This window comes from Antedon bifida, chromosome 10 (genome assembly GCF_963402885.1).
Source record: "Antedon bifida chromosome 10, ecAntBifi1.1, whole genome shotgun sequence".
Taxonomy (NCBI): Eukaryota; Metazoa; Echinodermata; class Crinoidea; order Comatulida; family Antedonidae; genus Antedon; species Antedon bifida.
Window position 1 is genome coordinate 19,584,547 of NC_136235.1, and position 21,576 is coordinate 19,606,122.

The following is a 21,576-nucleotide window of genomic DNA, read 5'->3' on the forward strand; positions in this document are numbered from 1 at the left end:
CAAATGACAAATACTATTATGTACAAATCGTGTGTAATTTTATCATAAAGAAGCAGTTTATTTTTTCTACCCTAATATACAAAATAATAACTACATAATATGACTGCTGTTAATATACAAACAATACTGTAAAATACATTGCACCTATACACCTTAATTGCAAAATATGTAAATTAACCAGCCATGCATTGATAAACAACAAATGCTTTATTCCAGAATTTGGGTTACATCAACTTTCCTAAAACGCAACCCCATAAAAATAAAAATACCAAGGATGGTTAATTCACCGATGATTTTACAAATTAAATTGGAATCAAAGTTTAATCATTTGTATAATAGAAGTTTCTTCTTCAATGTAAATTGCAAAAGTAGCATTTAAAAGGAATGAATTTAAGTATTAGTTATATAAGCAATCGTATAAGTATATATTTTGGCTTCATTTTTCTAAATTTCTTTATGTAGCTATTTTGACCCAATAAACTACTGATTATAATTATTATTATCATTGTGTTTTACCACCTATATTGCTAATTATCAATATACTGTATAAATACAAGTGCTATCAAACTTAAACAAATGATTTAATAGGAAAAATATGTAACATTTGTATCTTAAAAATACAATTTACAATAATTGTACACTATAAAATGCAATGAAACCAATATTAATTATGTACTGAAATTCAGAGTTGCAAATTTATGAATGTGGTCATTGCGCAAGCTATCACAACACCAATTGGCTCATAGGCATGTGCAGTTGCTATTATTTGAAGCCACTTTCTGCAAAGATAAAGTACATAATAACATAGTAGATTGGTAAAAACAACAACCAATAAAAATGGACAAAACAAAAAAATTCCAAATACCAAAATAATTAATCTTTTATGTATTTTACAGTACGTGTATATAAAAATGATGAAATAAATAATAACCTACCCATACAAAAATGACAAAATTAATCATTTTAAAATCTAAAATTTGCACCAACATTTTAAACCTTTAGGCCAATCTCATTGCACTGTCATTCAGGAAGATTTAGCAGTTCACTTTCAACATTTAACCTAAACAAACCTACAACCTATAATACAAGAATCTTATATATCATTTTGATATGTATCTTTATTATACAACCTAAAGCTTTGCCTACACTATCAAACGTTATGTGAAAAATGTGATGTGCCCATATATGGACATGATGATGTCATATCACTACCATATTTGGGCACATCACACTTTTTTTTTCAAACTAGTTTGTAAGTGTAGATAGAGCTTAAATTAGTAGCGAGTTCCGAACAAAATCTTTATTCAGTAGGCCCTACATTTGACCCTGATTTTACATTCCCTGGATTTTACGTACGTATAAAATGACTGATAATGTCATCATTAAAAAAAATCAATACATAATATTATCATTTTCGGTGTATTTTTAATTCATTAAAAGTTTGTCTATTTCTAGGCTCAGCAGTAACGCAACCTTACATTACTGCAGCCTTTCGGATCCAATGGTTTTGGTCCTATACCGTACCTTCTGTAGGTCATGCTGTACTATTCTTTTATCTAAATTAACCCTAATTATTATTTTCTGTTTATTTTAATCTTTAACAACTGAAGTATGGTTACAAACTGCTTCTAATAATCATGTAATTATTTATTATTGAAATAGTACACTAGGCTTAAGCATTAACATTTAATTTTGATTAAAACTGAAATTAATTTAAAGCCATCAAGTTGAAATTAAACTGTGATTGCTTATTTAAAAGTCAAAGTTCAGAAAGAGCATAAAGCTACTTTAAATGGAAAGATGACTGTACTTTTTAAAATGTTATGCAATTGCTTTAAAACTAATTATACCGCAGTTTATGATCAACTTGGTTAAATTTTCTGGGTGAATGGTTTTGAATATTATATTGCTTTTCCAATAATATGATAAATATAATGTTTTAGTATGGCAGTTAAAATAAACACATCATAAACATAGGTGATATAAATTAAAGTAAAGTTAGTAAGCATGTCTAAAATGATAGTAGTAGTGTATTAAGATAAGGTGTACCTTATAAAATTCACTATTTGATTTACTGTACAATCAATTGTGTTTTGAACTCTCTGAAAACCGAAAGCTATCCAAAAAAATACTAGAATTTTCTTATGGTCCCAAATTTTGACTTGACACTACAGTATATGTAATTTTGAAAACCTGCATTTTGAGAATAACAAACTTTTTTTCAGTTCATTGTCAATATTGATAATATCCTTGGTATTAAAATAATGCATTAATTATTATCATATTAAACAAGTGGAACAACTATAAAAAATAATTGACTTACAATTAATTTTTTATCTCCAATTTCAATCACTGCTTAAAGTAATATGATAACATTATTTTAAAAATATTATAATACAAAATATTTCAAATAAATTTATAATATGCTGATCAATAAATGTAATCATGAGATAATTTGGCATGCATAATTATAACAAATTTATCTGGGATTTCATAGTGACTCATTATCATATAGCTAAAACATAGTAACCTGGTCACAATGTGAAAGATCATGGATCACAAGCATATAAAATGTAATAATATTGATTAAAATTTATATATAACAAATATTACATTATTAATAATACAAACTAATAATAATATATTATACACTGTATGTATTATACTGTATGCATGTGTTTACCAATGAAAATATGGATATAAAAAATATATACAGTACAACCCTTTGTAAAGCTCTGTCTACACTATCAAACTAGTTTGACAGAAAAAGTGAAACAGATGAAGGGTATACATGTTTTAACACTATGATAAACACCTCAGGGGACATCCCTATTAGGGCACACTTGCCGGGTCTTGAAGATGTCCTCATATTTGGGTTTTACTGTTCGCGGTTATCTCAAACTCATTCAATAAGCTCACAGCTTCGTTTTTTAATCAATAACTAATTTAGTTAATAATTATTGTACAATGATTTATAGTAAGCTTGCTATATAAATACTATTGAACCTCCCTCTGATGTTACAGTAAATGTTAATCTTAAAACTGTATTTATTTTTTTAATTTACGTTTTCAAAATTCCATTAACTCTTTGTAATAAATCACTTTACAATTTCATTATTATTGGAATGGTATAAAATGGAAATAAATTTAATGGTCAATAAATTCTAACTTTTATGTCATAAAAATACGCATTTAAAACTCAAAATCTAGGTTATAAGTCATTGGACGTAGCTGTCCGGATATAGCGGCCATAAATAACAATAGCTGCTTCTACTGGTATTGTGATATTTTCATCCCTGTCTATTTTTATCATGCAAAGTAGTATATAACCATTATCCATTAACGAGTGGATAGGGAGAATCTGCCGCAATGATTGTAATCTCAGTATTTTTAAAACCGACAACCTAACTACGTCATGTTAATTCATGCGCATACAAAACTATTAGGACCGTGTTCTCGCTTCTCACCTCGACACAAGTTTAATGGTGTCTAGGTCCCGGTTACGACCGACGACACATCGACTGGTCGTTGCAAATTGAAAAACTGGTGAAAATTTCTACTATGGTATATCTCGCTCTTTGAGGAGAAAGGGCTATTGTCGGTTTATCCAGGTAAGCTAGGCATGAAATAGACTAACAATTACCTAGTATCAGCAAGTTTCACAAATTCATTGCATGTACTCTGAAAGTAATTCATGCATGTACAATGTTCTATTAGGATCCATTAATAATGCGGATTATTTAGTTCGCAGGTATTTTAAATAATTATTAAGGTTAGCAACATTCAGAAATTTGTTCAACCTCTCCCATCAATCAAACTTTGTTATACATTCTTAGTGCTGTTTCAGTCAAGTCGTATTTTATAATTAATTTTCTGGCGTTAATAATTAATCATGTCTACGTGGGCATGAAGTAATGTAGATTCAAGGCGTGAAATAACTAGACAGCTACTGTAATGAAGTAGAACTTATCATGAGACACTTTCAGGCCAAATCCATTATTGACAAATAATTAATCTTGCCCCCTTAAATAATAATAAAGACAGACCTTATAACATCTTCTACCCTTGCACAAAAAAAGGAATGTTAGTTTCTTAAGTAAGTTAAAAAAGGACTACATGCACCATCATTTTTTGGATATAAAAACTACCTAAAAACAACACACAACATTTTGGTATACTACTATACTATAATCATAATATGAAACCAGTTTTCCCCAGTACATTTCACTCTCCCAAAACCAGACTTTTCTTGAGGTACAAAAGGACCCAGGTTCTTTTTTACCATCAACAAAAGACATTCAGAATACGAGACTTTCCAGAAACCCAGACATATTAGATCTGCCCAAGGGTGTATGGGAGAGTTGACTGTACCCTGTTTTTGTCAACATTTACTGATGTGAAATTCTTACTATCTGATTGGTTACACAGAACAGTCAATCCTTCAACTCATGAATATGCTACACATTCTCCCAGCATTCATTATTTGTATGCACATTCCAAACAAACTTTGTGAATATTATTGATAACTTGATTGATGACACATGAAAATGACAAACTGAGATTCCTAGAATTATTACAAAGATATGCATGGGCCTCCCTTGGGAAAACAGTAAACAGTCAAAAAAGGGTCTTGTTGTAGGCATAGAAATACAAGCACACATTTAAGCTCAGGGGGTATACATACACTAATACATTTACTGCAAAAAAGATTGCATCTCTACAGTCTACACATAACATATCTTTTATAAGATTTATGTATTTCAATTTTCTCAGCATAAACATGAAAACAGAAATATATCAGTATAATATAAATATAATTAAAATTGAATATTTTACAGCTTGTTGTATCTGTGCATAAATAGGAAGTGACACAACATATATTCTTTATACATTTGTACAGTTATAGTTATTATCTAAAAAGAAAACTCATAATAAATTCTTAATAAAACAAAAGAAGACTTTAGAGGAATTTGCCAAATACATACTGCTTTAAGCTCCGTCTACACTATCAAACTAGTGTGCCCAAATATGGTAGTGGTATGACATCATCGTGCCCATATATGGTCATCGTGTCATATAAAGTTTTATATATTAGACAGAGATTAAGAGTAAGACACACATAAAACTGGAAATGTGCCCAAAACCCAGTTACAATTTGTTTCCAAGATGCATTTTAAACACCATTTGTGGGCTAGTTGTAGGGTGTGCAATTTTCAGAGATTACATTGTATTTGACGGTAGAGAAAGCTTGGAATAAACCTTAACTTTACCAGCTAGAATATAGCTTTTTAAAATTTGAATAATTTTTTGGAATCTAATATTCAGCAAATTACAAATATCATTAATAATAATATTCATGGGCTCAGAGATCGCTGTATTTAATACATCAATAACATAAAATGTAACAATCCAAAAAACCAGCTGTTCTTGCTTACTGCTCTTGTCTTGCTGTCCATCTTACAATCTATATATCACCTTGACTGTGGTTTATGAAGATGAGAATGGTTTCAGAATCTAACGAGTAGTTAATTATGTATCATTTCATCAAAATCAAGCTGTTTCTCATCAGGTTTTCGCAAATATCAGCGTAAGTGTGGCTATTAAGATGATTGTGACTTCAGAGGATTATTTCATCAAAATTCAGGCCTGCTGTCCACTAATCCTATACCGCTTTTTAGAATGGTTTTACTGACTTTCAGAAAATGAAAAAGTAAACTTTAGGTCTGTTGTTCACTACAAATATCGCTTACCATAATTGCCGACTTTCAGAAGTTGAAAAAGTTGATGTATTATTTCATTAACATTTAGGCATGTTCTCCATGGTTTTTTGCAAATATGTTAGTGTGGTTACCGACTTTCATAAGATGAAATAGTAACTTTTTTTTGCAAATATTTCTTTATAGTCCAGCCACTATTATAAAATAGTTTATGTATTATTTCATCACAATCTTGGCCTGTCCACTTCTTTTTTTTTCAAATATCATGACTATCAATGTGGTTACTGACTTCAGTAGATGAAATAGTTGTTAAGTCTGCGAGTTAGTTGATCATATCAGACCCAAATATGCCAATAATATACTTTGTTGACATATATATTCCACAGTCAAATGGTGATACTCATCCAAGCAATAAAATTTAGATTCAAGTTGTCAACTCATTTGAAACATGACACGATAATGTTGCGCTAGTTATAAGTGTTGAAAACTGAATCGTCACCTCTATCAACTTTGCATACAACATAGTGTAGCAGGAATTATGTGCTTATTAAACATAATAATTGGAACGTCTCCACATTTTTTACAAAAACATAAATATCATGAGGAAAAAATTGCCAAAATATCATTCAATATAACTTAAGATGTTATAAAGTCTCCTTGAAGGCTCTATTTTCTATTAGAGCCCTGGGAAAGATACACTATTTGCTTCATTTATAAATGTAATACTTTTGTCACACTTAAGTGCCTTTTAAAACTACTATGTTAAATAATTTACATGGAATAATAGGGTATATATATATATAATATATTTTGCCTTTCGTATCATTGTATGACGCAGGCATAGCTACCATTCGTATCATAACCTTGACAACAAACACATCTATCGTGAACAGGTTTGGGCGGAATTAGATCCAAATCTGCATCGTCTGGCACTTCGTCCAATCGGTAGCCATCTTTGAGAAGTTGTTGTGTTAAATCTCTATTAATCTATGGAAAACAAACAAGGAATACATTAGTGGGTATTTTTCTTGAGGCGATTCTTTCACTAACAGATTAATTCATTGTTCTTGTAACTTTGTGTTATTATTGATATACAGAAAAAAAATATCAACATTTATCGGTTTATTCAGGTAATTTAAGCACTATAATGTCTACAATTGTCATTATCAATATCTTGTAAATGCTGGCTAAGATGCAAAGACTTTATTTACTATTAGTTTATGGTCATCTTTGACCATTGATTAGCAATGACGAATTTGACCCTAACATTAAGCTCTGTCTATACTATAAAACTTTGAGACAAAAAATGTGATGTGCCCATATATGGACATGATGATGTCAAATCACTACCATATTTGGGCATATCACTAACATACTTGGGCACATCACAAACTAGTTTGATAGTGTAGACAGAGCTTTAGAGATACAGTAATCTGCTTCAGCATCCCTCTCATGATTACAAGACATTACAATCTCATATCATTCCACAACATGCAAAAATCTACACTATAATAGTAAACACTTACAGTATATTATTAAAATATTATATAAGGATTAAATTAAAAAATACAATGCTTTCTTGGAGAATTCCTACAGTATACTACACAATTGAAGTAATTTCATCAACATTAAGCTCTGTCTACACTATCAAACTTTATGTGACAAAAAAATGTGATGTGCCCATATACTGTATGGACATGAGGATGGCATATCACTACCATATTTGGGCACATCACACACTTTTTTTTGTCAAACTGTTTCTGTGTGGTGGATGTTCGACTACTGATCGTTAGACCGAGGTTCGAATCCAACTCTCGCATTGCTTGTATCCTTAGGCAAGATACTTTACTTATATATGGGAGTACAGACAGAGCTTTACACATGCCAGGTTCGCGGTTTGTGCCTCTTTATCAAACTGTTGACATGACATTGACAACCCTTTTTTGTAGTTACTAAAAAAAATCATACAGTATTCACTCTATCTAACCAATGGTACACTTTCTCAGGAAAATATAGTCCTTCAAAACAGAAAAATCCCCCTCAGGGATTTCAAATGTTATATTTCCCCTCCGAGCAGGCAATATTTGTATAATATATTGGTTTTCATGCAATTTTTCAGTTTATTAAACAATGGTTTATTTATCTTTGGTGTTAAATCTAAATTGTAATACATTTTTACACTTTACAGTATATTATAAATGAAACCACACTACAGTACTACTAGGCTACTAACAGAACAAGCATTTGGGCCTGTTAAATTTACCATTTATATACAGTATTTATTTCAAGTTCTTTGCTATGTTTTTAACCATTTCTAGAGATAGGGTAGATACTGTAATGTTGTTACAGGAATATTAAAATGAATGCATAATTGAGGTAGTTAGTTTAAAGAAGAAAATAACAAATTTTAATAAATATTGTAAATAAATACTAACATTAATAATAAACAAATTAGTCGAACAAATTAGTACAAATTAATAAGAAATATAATATTTATATAGAGCATAATATAATAAGTAATAAAATAATGAATAAATAATAATATTACATATTGTAATTACAACAGAGGTTTAGTACATGTTGGGTTAGTATTAGTATTACATTGTATCTACTTTGATATATTTTGTATTATTTATTACAGTACAAGCTCAATAACTCAATTATACCATATTATTGGAAAACAAAATTCCATCTTAAGATTAGATTAAGGGCTGACTCAATAATAGTCCCATGGTCAAACCAGTGAGTTCTAAAACTGGACTCTCCGAAAACCAAAATTGATCTCAAAATCAGAATTGCATCCAAAACGTTTTAATTTACTAAAAATTCATTATAGAAAATGCAATGTGCTCAAGTGGTCATTCAGACGGTCAACAATGGTCAATCAAATAATGATTGTTTTTACATAGCAGCTGGAATTTTCAGCTTTAACACTCAAATGAATGAATGGTTTTTAATCTTTATTTATAAATGACTTTAATTTAAGATTCTTGCTGCCAAGAAACAGTGGATATAATTTATTCACACTGTAGTGTTATTTAATAATCGGTTACCTTTTTTTTTTGGAGAACAGGTCCTATGTAAAGCTCTGTCTACACTATCAAACTGTATGCGACAAAAATGTGCAAAAACAAATGATGTGCCTATATTATATGGACATGATGATGTCATACCACTACCATATTTAAGCATTATGTGGGCTCTAACAACTTTGATGGTGTAGACAGAGCTTAAGATTCAGTATAATCCCACCTGCTAAGTTTCCTCAAATTGGTCGCAATATAAGGTACAGTAATGCATGAGCTTATACTGATAAATATTTTGGTTAATACTAAATACACATCATTCAAAATCTGTTGCATATTATCATTCAAACAGTCACTAAGAAGGTATCACCTTAGAGGATGGATTCTGTGATACATTAAGTCCGTTGGGAGATGATAGTCGATGCTAAACGTGAGGAGAAAAACACAATATGACTGCTGTAATTATAACGACGATGCTCTATTACACACAGTACGTGAGTTTGACGCTAAAAAGAGCGGTCACAGGTGACCAAGTTGAAGCGAAAGGATTAGGACTAAATATTAGGATGATTAACAATCTTATACTTCTCTACTGTGAATATATCATTATGTAAACAATAAAGAGATGCATTACTAAAAATGGTGGTGTAAAGCTCTGTCTATACTATCAAACTTTATGTGCCAAAAAAATGTGATGTGTTATATGGATAGGATGATGATACCATAATTGGGCATATCACTACCATATTTGGGCACATCACACTTTTTGATAGTGTAGACAGAGTTTTAGAGATGCATTACTAAAATGATGGTGTAACATGAAGACTTTTTTTTTTCACTGAATTTTATACTTTTCGTGTTCAAATTTTTGCCTTGTTCAATTAAGTATATTTTAAGTTAAGATGAGCCCCTGTTTAAATGAGTACATAACCAATTTCAATTCCAATTTCATTCAAAAGAGCACCCTTGTAATAAGGATTCCAAAATTGTATAGTTCGATAAGTATTTCCCACTGTAGCACATGAATGTGGTAGGTAGTGTAGAACTGACTTTTTATTTTGTGACCTAAATAAAATCTGGTTCCCGGAACCAAGATGCGGTCCAATAACCAAGCTGGACCAACGAAATGAAGATTCCGCCACAGCTTCACCATGGTTGTGGCCGAGGTAAGAACATTTTATAAATATGGACCTCTAGGTCCCCAGAAATTGCATTGTATTGGAGGGCAAAAATTGCGCTGATTCACCAGCTAAATTCAGCACAGTCTAAGTTTTTCCCTTTAAAACTCTAGCCCCGCATCAGTGAATGATACAGTATTACCTGTATACAATACAATACAATTTAAAATTTAATTTCAATTTTAAATCAATTTGTTTTACATTACAACACAAAACCACAATGCTTTGTCTTCATCACTATAGGTTCTTTTAATCAAATTTTTATTCAAGCTTTTGTAAGTCAAGTTGTAAATTTTACAATAAAAGCGAAATAAAGCACATATATTGAGTTACAGAACAGTAGCTCGTTAAAAACTCATTAGTATACCTTGTAAATAATAATAACTGACATTTAAACATAATTCATAATGGCAATTGATATTTAAAATTTGCATAATTTATGTTTATTGATTTTGTATTAAATAACTGAATTTTATTGGAAAAGCAATTATCAACATTATTTTGTTTATTATGAATTATTATCAAATCCATAAATAGAATTTTAGTTCTAGTGAGAACCACGCTTAACAAAGTGAATGAACTGATAGGACCATTAGCCTTAAGCTATGTCTACACTATCAAACTTTATGTGATGTGCCCATATATGGACATGATGATGTCATATCACTACAATATTTAACCATATCACTACCATATTTGGGTACATCACACTTTTTTGATAGTGTACAGTAAAGTAAAAAGGTAGATGGACGTTTCAATAATTATAATATTTTCCTGTTATTGTACTTATAGCTTACAGTAGGATAACAATAGCAAAATAGACTTTAATTTGACTGAAGTAAAACAATTTAATAGGAATAATGTGAAATAGCAAAGTACAGTACATGTAGGCCTAAGATACACAGAATGTTTGCAATAGAAAAATACGTTTAAAGCTGTCTACACTATCAAACTAGTTTGACAAAAAAAGGTGTGATGTGCCCAAATATGGTAGTGATATGCCCAAATACAGTAGTGATATGACATCATCATGTCTATATATGGGCACATAACATTTTTTTGTCACATAACGTTTGATAGTGTAGACAGAGCTTAATATGTACTGTAGGCCATACATGATAAACATAGCAAGGATATGATCTGCTACATAAGCTACATAATCATGGACAACTGTCCACAAGTGTGTTTCATTCGTTTCTTATTACTGAAATGCGAGTATTAACTTAAACGGTATAAAGAGATAATGAACTTACCTGCGAAGGTGTTGAAGTTAGCGTAACTACATCGAACTCATCTTCGCTGCAAGATAAATAACGCAGGTGTCAAGAATAACCAGACATAAATATTAATTTAATAATATTGATTCTAATCTGTTCCAATTTATATTATCAGAAAAGGGAATCGAATCGCAATAACCTGCGAGGCAGATGTATAAAATTGCTGAAACTCTACTCTGAACAAGCAATTCATAAAGTGACTTTGTTTTGTAGTAAACGCTTACAAAATCACTTTAACACTTAACAGATACACTACAATAATACATTTTAATTGATATTGATATTTTGTAAAGTATACCCAGTAAAAGGTACTGATAAAATGTTGAATAATCTACCTTGAAAGAACTATTATTTTTAGTAATTCCATGAGCAAGTGTAATCTCAAACCTAATTTAGGCTAAATTCATGAGACATAAGAATTTATGATAATCCATTTTCAAAAATATATAATTTCTACCCCTAATATTTGCCAAATTTCATAACTAGGTCCCCTTTGATATAATCTCATTATACATGGTAATATATTTTTTGTTTTACAAGACAAGAAAACTCATAGCACTGTAGAAATAGAAGTTAGTATTGCAATATTTTCATACATAAATGAGGAAAAATCATTGGATAAGATTACGAGTGGGGTTTGAACGTGAGTGGGGTCTGAAAGTGGGTGTGGTCTGAAAGTGGGTATGGTCTGAAAGTGGGTGGGGTCTGAAAGTGGGTGTGGTCTGAAAGTGGGTATGGTCTGAAAGTGGGTGGGGTCTGAAAGTGGGTGTGGTCTGAAAGTGGGTATGGTCTGAAAGTGGGTGGGGTCTGAAAGTGGGTGTGGTCTGAAAGTGGGTATGGTCTGAAAGTGGATGTGGTCTGAAAGTGGGTGTGGTCTGAAAGTGGGTGGGGTTGAAAAGTGGTTGGGACTATGGGTGTAAACAAGTATAAGACTAAAGCTCTACTTTGTAACAAATATATTAGTATTTCTAAACAGATAGAAATGACTTATCGACAGTCGTATCTGGACTGAATGATGGTTTGAATTGAAAATGTGGAATTACATGTTATAAATTTTCATTTACTGCAGTGGACAGTCTGGTACAAAAGAGTACATTATCAATTAAGCAATTTCCTTTTAAAATCCGAACATAAAGTGATAATGTATCGTAGCTTTTTAAAATGGATTTACATAATAAATTATTTTTCAAAAAGGACAGAAGATCCATATAATTGTTAAAGCAAAATAAATATTACAAACATTCTATGATGTAGATGGACTAAACTGTACAGAAAAAGTCAGTTTAGTAAACACATTCAAATGGATACATTTGTTGGTCAATTGTAGAAGATTTCACTTCCCATATTTTGGCACACATGGTGTTTCATAACTGTATTTATGCTGTATTGTTACTTTTCAATGTGTATGCATACGGCACACATCAACTAATCAACTTTTCTTCTCCACAAAATATCTTGAAAATTCAGAATGGAGTCTCCTATACATTTTGGCAACTACAGTACACTAAGATTTTTGTAGCTAAAGTACATTCATCGTTAAATTTGAAATTCAGCCTTCAGTTTGATGCAAAATAAACAATCTTTTTAGAACATAATTTAATGAAACTGATTAAAGTCTAAGCTATCAAATCAACTGAAAGTAGAATAACATGGCATGTCATATTGATTGGATTGCGCAAGTAAATTCTTTTACAGTAAATGAAGTAAAGATACAATTTTTCATTAGAAAGTATGGTAAAGGTAGTAATTATTATCCTCAAGCTTAACTGGAAGCTGAGGAATTTCAGTTTAGGCCATCTTTGGACCCACGGAAGCCAGCATTGCAGCGCCTATGAGATCAGCACACCGGGAGACGATCCCCTCTTTTCTATTAGTGTACTAAGTTGTTTTACGTGCACTGTATGTACACAGTAACAACAGCTTTAGGTCTCATGCTTTACGTCTTATTCGAAGGAGGAGGCAATAAGAGTAAAACATCTTTCCTAAGGATACAATCAATATGACACAGACAGGCTCTCACCCATGCTAATCACATTCCCATTACACCATTACTCTCCGGTCTAACCGTACCCAACACAATATTCCCAGACTGTCTCCCCTTCAAGAATGCACCTGTACAGGTTTCTAGTTAAAAGTAATATATCTCTGTATTTTTATATCCATTAAAATTTAGTATTTAATACAAAATAGGTTAATTAAAGCATTATATTGATTAGAATGTATTATATTATGTTAACCTAAAAGGACAACATTGAAATGCGGATTCGATCAATATACTCTTTAAAATTTGCAGATTTGACGTATTACCAAGTCTTTTCAAAAGAAGCTGCCTCATAAAATATTCCCCAAAAGTAGGTAATCTAGAAAATTATCTAGGAATGAGAGGAAATTTCAAGGGTTTTTTTTTTCAAGGTTTTCTAGGAATTAATGTGAACAATTTCATTTATTTTCAAGATTAAAACGAGACAGAGCTATTCAGAAACCCATGAAATACAGTATTAATGTATCCAATTGGACTAACACGCAGACTGATTGACTAAAAAGTTATTAAGTAATTACACTTTAAAAAAAATTGATCAGCAGAGAATTTGATGTGATGATAATGCTAGCTTGATTACACTATAAGCCGTAATGGTTCTGAGCTGCTGAAAGCCCTGGATTATTGTATTCAAATGATGTATGATGACTTTACAGGAAGAACATCACATGATGAACTGAGTAAAATCAAAATTATTGATGTTATTGTTATCATTGAATACAGTGGCATTACAGTAGTAAGAAAAAGAAATAATAAACTATTTTAAAGCGCAGTAAAGTTACTTTAAAAATGTATTTAAACTTACAGGTACTAGTAGTTTACCTGGATAAAGCAGGGAAGAGTGAACTCCCTGGATAAACAAACAATATAATAACTTTCTTTCTCTGTCTCAGGTGTTTTCAAACTTTCTTATTTTTGTATTAAGCTCAGTCTACACTATCAAACTTTATGTGACAAAAAAATGTGTACATATGGACATGATGATTTCATATCACTACCATATTTGGGCATATCACTACCATATTTGGGCACATTACACTTTTTTTTGTCAAACTAGTTTGATAGTGTAGACAGAGCTTTATCCTCATTATAAAGCCCTATTGTCGGTTTATTCAGGAAAGTGGTACTCATCATCACTGTTTGTAGGACGTAAAATATTAATTCGATTATTTGACTGGTGTTTTTGAGCAGATCAAAATGCAGTCAATTTACCAATTTAAAGATGGCATTTTGTATCTTTTTATTGTATATAAATAAGGATTATCTGACAAAAATGTCTCAATTATTGGTGTAAACTGTAATTGGACAAAACATATAAGAAGTGAAAATTTCGGAATTGGTTAAGCAACTACTGTATCTATTTAATAACTATATGAAAGGTTGTGCCATTACAGACAGTGCTTCGTAGAATTCATGAAGTAAATCTATATTATACTTGAACATAAGTAATTACTTTAATAGCAAGCATAAGATAGTTTATCAAATGCTGCAGTATAGGTTTAATTATGTTGCAATGAAAATCACTCAGACATACCATAGATTAAATTCAACTACTACTGTATATTACAACTAAAGTTCTAAAGCTCTGTCTACACTATCAAAAAAAATGTGATATATCTCACTCTTCGAGGAGAAGGGGCTATTGTTGGTTTATCCAGGTAAGCTAGGCACGAAATAGACTGGACATGATGATATCACTACCATACTTTATGCATACCACTATCATATTTGTGCACATCACACTTTTGAGGTCAAACTAGTTGATAGTGTAGACAGGGCTTTATACACTCTACTAAGATCAGAAAAAGATGAAAATGATGGCAACCACTATTATTTTGGCTCACGAAAGCCTACCAAAATTTCAATTCAAACTTTGACCACTGCTATGGGGTACTGTAGTATAGTATTTATTTATTTATTTACAAACTATGAATAAATATACTGTCAGAATTTAACATATGAACAAAATGTAGTGATCACTTATCAATATAATTATCATTAATCTATTGGTTCATACAGTGTTGAAACTAAAGACAGTCTAAACCTCATCATAATTTAGTTGTTAAGCTCTGTCTACACTATCAAACTTTATGTGACAAAATGTGATGTGCACATATAAACATGATGATGTCATATCACTACCATATTTGGGCATATTACCACCATATTTAGGCACATCACACTAGTTTGATAGTGTAGACAGGGCTTTACACAGTACAGTATCATGAATGGTTGATATATGGATATTCATAAAACTTCTGATTATGAATTTTCTTTGACAGCCTTTAAGAGATTAGCTATCCTTGACAAGCACTCTCCTAATAGCCACTTAAATATTGATTGCTACGTTTCGTTTACTGAAGTAAGTCCATTAATGCTATGATCGTATTGAAATATATTGTTCATTTTTAATTTGTTATTCGGTGTGAGAATTAAGTTTGTATACTCTAAAGTCTAATAAAATGAATAATAAAATCTTAAACTAGATTATCATGACGATTGCTGGTGATATAAAAATCAACTGAATGGATTAAGTGGCTTAGTATGGCTTTTTTTAAAATGATTGTGTCCAAACATAGTAGTAGTATGCTATAAATCTCAATTTACATCTATTTCATAAACTAATTATATAGTTTTTCCAAATGAAATCAAAATTCCTATTGCACAATTAGCCATTTGAAGTACCGGAGTAGCTATTAATAGCCACTTGAATCGAAATTATAGCATCTGGCCAGTTCTAGCCGACTCTGGTCTAGACAGCAAAATTAAACCATTTACTTAAAAAAATATATAAAACATTGTTAATGTTAGTTTTGCTTTCTCAGAACATACTGTAAGTTACCATGAAGAAATTATTTAGATTCCTCAACGGTATTACACAAACAGTTGAAAAGAGTAGGTCAGAGGATACAGTAAGTAAGGCCAATTTCTTTTTTCCAGGTAAGCTAGGTACTACAAAAATATACTGCACATTGTTTGTTTTTAAACACAGGCAAACACTGTCTCCTTTGACTATCCATGCGGAAATATTGCAAAAGCAAACTATCACATGACCTATTGAATGAAGGTGAGAAAAGTCCATTGTATGCATTACTCAAATTACACGCATGATTGCACAACGTAGGTAACACTAACAGAGTCATTTAAAAACACAATTTGAAGTTTAACCATGAGGACATTTAGGCAATCGTTTTTATTATCTTCTCTTATGCAACTAATTTTGGAAGGGACTAGGAAGTTACTGTAGTCTGTCTTGCCTCATTTGCATATCAAGCCACAATTATCCAATGGCGTGCTCAAGATTTGGGAAAGAGTGGTTTATAACATACTTACATATCCAGGACGCAAAAATATTATTTTTAGATACAGTACTGTAGGAAAACATGTGGAGTACACAAACACCATAAATATCACTCAATAATATTAATAATACTATTTTAAGAAATCAACAACTCTTGTATATTAGTAAACTAATTTTTAGTCTTATGTAATTAATTTTATTTTTTGGTTTTTGTTTTTCTTTAACTTTTCTGTTTTTGTTGTATTTTGTATATTGTATCTGTTCTGAGGGTCCCAAATGATCAGCAAATGCTGGATGGATCACCCTCATTAAATATGGTTAAAAAAAAAAAAAAACACTATGTAAAGGAACAATTTAAATTGATAATCCGACCTAAATTAAAAAATAAAACGATGTTGTATTAATTATAGAAGAACATATGGAAAAGGACGGTAACTGTTGACACCGAATAATTCATTCATTTAGGTCATCATTGCATGAATCGCACATACGGCTTTACCACGTTGAAACACCGGTTCTCGTCAGATCACCAAAGTTAAGCAACGTTGGGCCTGGTTAGAGCTTGGATGGTAGACCATCTGGGAATAGCGGATGCTGTATACGGAGCTGGGCATTTGAAATCAGCACTGCTGACTCTTATGGCAGCCCCTACATCTAGTATCTGCCCCAGACCTCTGGTCAAGGTGGGCACTGGTCGAGAGAAGCCCTTGATCAATGTTAGGACAAATCAAGGTGCTTTAGACAGTCCTGACTTTGTTTGTATCAAACCTGTTAGTGGCGGTAATTATCGCTGTTGGTTTCGATTGAATAAAATAAAATAAAAATACCTTTCACTATCTATGGTTACTAATGGCTGGCTACTTCCCTCGTGCACTGAATTCTTCCACGGAACCGCAAGCCGTTCCCTTGACACTAACTGAGGCGTTTTCCTCGGTTGTTGGTCGATTAATGCATATTCATGATTATTTCTTTGGGATTTTCTATCAGCCTCTCTTTGTTTTTCTGAAATGTATAAAAGAGTTTGAATTTATTGTTAAGTAAACACACTGTACAACAAAAAAGACTGCAACAACAAAAAACAAACAAAAATGTGCTGTGTAATAAGGTTTTTTTTACCATTAAATGGGAAATGCTTACGTCAAATAAAAAAAAGGTTAATGTCATTGCTTATAAACATTTATGAATTGCGTCAAATCCAGGTGCAAATTACAATAAAAGTCTTAAGGTCTCCATTTAGAAACACGGAGATGTAATGATTTACATTTGGCAGGTTGAATGTTATTTTACATACATAAGATATGTCTTTATATCAAAAATGAAAAATAATATATTATTACATTTGATAACTACCCTGTACAGGTAGCTCAGCAACTCAGGTAAATTAAACTACACAAATCTGGATAACCTGTGACATTTTTGCTGGCAGTTTTGAAAGTTTTGTAAAAAAATTGCTTGAAACCAGTGTAATAATATGAAAACGTCCTATGATTTGTTGTCATAAACAAATACATGTACATCATAACAAACCTGTAAGAACTGGTACACAATTGAAATAAAATGATTACAAATTATTCTAACTAAACTATTTCAGATGTTATTTACTTGATTAACTTGTTCGAAGAAGCCTTACCTTTCGCAATACAAAATATTTCTATCTCCCCAGATTCAATTTCATTAACATTTTGTGACACAAGAAACATTTCTCAAAGAATATACAGTAAAGACCACACATAAAGACAGAACAATTTCCACAATGCACCTTTGCAGTAATAAACACACTGAGCTGAGTTCTTACTCTACACAGTACAATGCTGTATTATAACTAGAACTGTAACATAATTAATTTCTCTAGAAGTATTCATCGACAGCTCGTGCGCATCAATGACTTTGCAATCTAAACCTGACGTTACATATGCAAAATCAAGGCAATTGGTTCAACAACGTCATCGACTGTGTCCGCACTGCGAGCCACTGTACTATTTACAGCACCTGCCTACTTTGCCTTAATATTTATTGGATGCCTAGATCAATAAGGTCATAATAAATGAAGATAAAGTTTTCCACAGATTAATTAAGTCATCACACACATTGTATCCTTTTTAGTAACTCAAAGGTAGTCATTTAAACTATCAATTTCATCATTATTTTTAAATTAGGAAAGTTCAATCACCTAAAAAGAATATTAAAAGAATATATTTTTGGAATTTAATATAAACACAGTACAAATTTAGATTTACATTTATCCAAAATTTTAAACTAACAAATAAAATTGGGATTAAAAACGGAGTGATAACTGTTAAAGATGTATTGTCCACAAAAACATGAAAAATGAAGATTAATAAAATCAGACTTTGAATAGGCCATTATGCAGAAATGGTTAATTTTAACCAAAAAAACATTTTTTACTTTAAATTACATTTTTTTTAGGTAACATTTTTTTTTTGTGACATTAAAATGGCATATTAAAAAAAAATTGTTTTTTAAATATTTTTTAGGGGAACAATATATCTTTAATAGGCTTAAAAGGAAGATTGCTTGCCAATTTAAATTTGTTGCAATAAAATAAATTGTTCAATGAAAATTTCTACTTTCCGAGGTATATCTCGTTCTTCGAGGAGAAAGGGCTATTGTCGGTTTATCCAGGTAAGCTAAGCACGAAATAGACTGTGATTTCTTCTAAACTCATGTTATTAGATGTGTTTAATAATTATGGTTTTGAGAAAATTAATGCAAACGATAATGAGGACTATCAAAGTATATTTGAAACGTCGAGGAAGTTGAACTTTTTAGAACTAAACATATGTGTACCGCAAACTTTAATCAGAACACAAAACAATAAACAAGTCTTTACAAAATATTAAAATAAATCTGTTATTGATTTTCTCTATCCAATCTCTGATTTCAATTTGTGTCAAAAAAAAGAAATACTAAAAGTTAATTTTTGTATTATTGTAAATCTTTTTTAGAAATAAAAAAACACTTCAAATACAGAAGTTTAAATCTTAATGCTACAGTAATATAATGATCATAAAGACAATAACAATACAATATGAAATGTAAAATGAAGGAAATTATGAATAATAAAAGATAACAAATATGTTATGATTGAAGAGATATTATATACAATAGATAATATATAATATTTAAATTTTTTCAATTCAATTCAATTCAATGAACATTTATTAATGTCCAAAAGACAAAAAGTAACAAAAAAAAACAACAATGGCAAGAGATAACAAAGAAAATGGATGAAGGCAGATCCCAGAAAGATGTGAATCTTGTGACGGGGTTGCCTTTACAAATTACTTGAAAATAGAAAATTATGAAAAAAACAAATACAAATAAAGTTAATAAATTCTTTTACAATAGTGAAATGTGTCTATACATGGGCGTCGGAAAATAATAACTATGAAAATCAGCCATCTTCCAGCTCACTAAGTGTAAAAAACTTATTGAATAAAATGCAACATAGGGGGAAGTTTATGTATTGTGACACATTGGCGTTGAGCTTAATTCCGAATTCTCATCTTTTTCCATTCATTCTTAATAAGTCAGTAAAAATGTTTGTGAATTTTTTTATTTTTTGGGGGTGATACTGAGAGAGATAATGAAATTAATAATATTTACCTAATTTAATTTGTAAAGATGTTGGTCGACGAACTCCTTTCAAAGAATCAGTTGCTATGTCACTTGGTGTTGTTCCATTGGAATTCTCCATCTATAAAACAAAATAATATTCAATGCATAACAATAATTATACTGCCTATCTTGTGAGGCACTTATTAGAGTACAAAAACTTAACTGTTTTTGTCACATTACTGCAGTTACTGAAGTATAGCTATATTTTAAAAATCCAATTATGATTGTGTATGATTATCAAAAAGAAGTTGCTACATAATAAAAAAAACAATACACATCAATTCAAAAAACCGTAGTGTATGGTAATAACACAAGTACAAATATAAGGATTTTTTTATTTTTTTGACATTTTCAATAATTGTGTGTCCATTTTAAATTATGACTTTTATATTTTTATATCGACATGTATAATTGCTAAACTTCAATTTGTCAAATCAAGTTGCAATAAAGAAAATGTAATAATGTATTATTTTAGTATAAACTATAAGAATAAATACATTTAAGGTACAGTCGATGAAATGAAAAGGTACCTCCAACAAGAAAAACTAACCTAAATGTAAGGGGCATATAATAGATAGGAGGCCCACTAATAAATATAAACTAGCATTAAGATACAAATAAATGACATATACAGTACTTCTAGTTAGTTAGGCCTACACTACAGTAAGTTAAGTAGATCCAGCTTTTTGTTTTGACTTTGTTCATTTAGAAATTAGATTTTTAGTATTAATTTAAATTAGGTGTAGGCCCCCTACAGTAGGTCCTAATTAAATAAAATTAAAATAATATAATATACATTTGAAATGTTATCTAGTTTTATGATAATGTTTAGAGCTTTAGTACATGATCACGCTAGTTAGTTAGGCGTTAGGCTAGGCCCGTCGCAATAACGAGTGACACTCCCCCGTCACCCGACCTCAGCGGTACTCGTCGAGGTTTCTCGCTCGGTGGTGTATCGCAAGCAAGAAAAAAAAGGTAGGCTAGGGCTAACTGAAATTTTAATTGATATATTTTTACCTTCAAAGGTTCATTTATTGAAGTATTATAACCACTATCTGTTTCATCATCATCCATTTTAAAAAGAAAGAACACAGAAGAATGTGTGTATTATGTGACTTTCTAACTTTTGACCAGCTGTTTTCACTTGCTCATCTTGAATTCTCTGTGTTTTTTTTCCCAAAAGATTTATGACCTTTGACCTTTAAAGATGATGTTACTTCCTGACACAATGCACTGTGGGAAGCAGTATATAATTCTTTTATATAGACAGAGTTAATTACTTATTTTAACAGTTTTAATTTTATTATAGTTAACAAATTAAATACAAATTTTAATTTTAATAATAATTTTGTTTTTTACACTTGATAATTTTACAAATATTAAATATTCATTTTCACTTT

At 30.7% G+C, this 21,576-nt stretch overlaps 1 protein-coding gene, 1 long non-coding RNA gene and 1 pseudogene across 3 annotated transcripts in view; 1 reads left to right on the forward strand and 2 right to left on the reverse strand.

The window, feature by feature from the left end:
- Positions 1-32: 32 nt before the first annotated feature.
- The window catches only part of LOC144854358 (uncharacterized), a 45,451-nt gene continuing 23,907 nt past the window's right edge, over positions 33-21,576 (reverse strand). The window contains exon 2 of the long non-coding RNA XR_013614577.1: positions 33-1,245. This is a non-coding gene — a long non-coding RNA (uncharacterized LOC144854358). The remainder of the gene's footprint in view (positions 1,246-21,576) is intronic.
- Positions 1,256-21,345, reverse strand: LOC144854344 (protein FAM219A-like). Of its 2 annotated transcripts, XM_078712296.1 has the most exons (6): positions 21,194-21,345; positions 20,165-20,255; positions 17,365-17,539; positions 11,175-11,220; positions 9,114-9,167; positions 1,256-6,704 (listed from the first exon to the last, which is right to left on the reverse strand). In XM_078712296.1, exons 1-6 carry the CDS (start codon positions 21,248-21,250, stop codon positions 6,540-6,542), a joined length of 588 nt encoding a protein of 195 aa, XP_078568422.1. In that variant the 5' UTR covers positions 21,251-21,345; the 3' UTR covers positions 1,256-6,539. The 2 variants fall into 2 exon arrangements, with proteins under 2 accessions (XP_078568422.1, XP_078568423.1); XM_078712297.1 differs by lacking the exon at positions 9,114-9,167.
- On the forward strand, positions 17,023-17,140 carry LOC144854913 (5S ribosomal RNA; annotated as a pseudogene).

Excerpts from the sequence above, each read along its gene's own strand:
- LOC144854344 (XM_078712296.1), bottom strand. The coding sequence starts at position 21,250 with ATGGATGATGATGAAACAGATAGTGGTTATAATACTTCAATAAATGAA. Across the intron at positions 20,256-21,193 it reads CAATAAATGAACCTTTGAAG|ATGGAGAATTCCAATGGAAC; the intron begins GTAAAAATATAT and ends TTTGTTTTATAG. Across the intron at positions 6,705-9,113 it reads CACAGAATCCATCCTCTAAG|ATTAATAGAGATTTAACACA; the intron begins GTGATACCTTCT and ends TGTTTTCCATAG.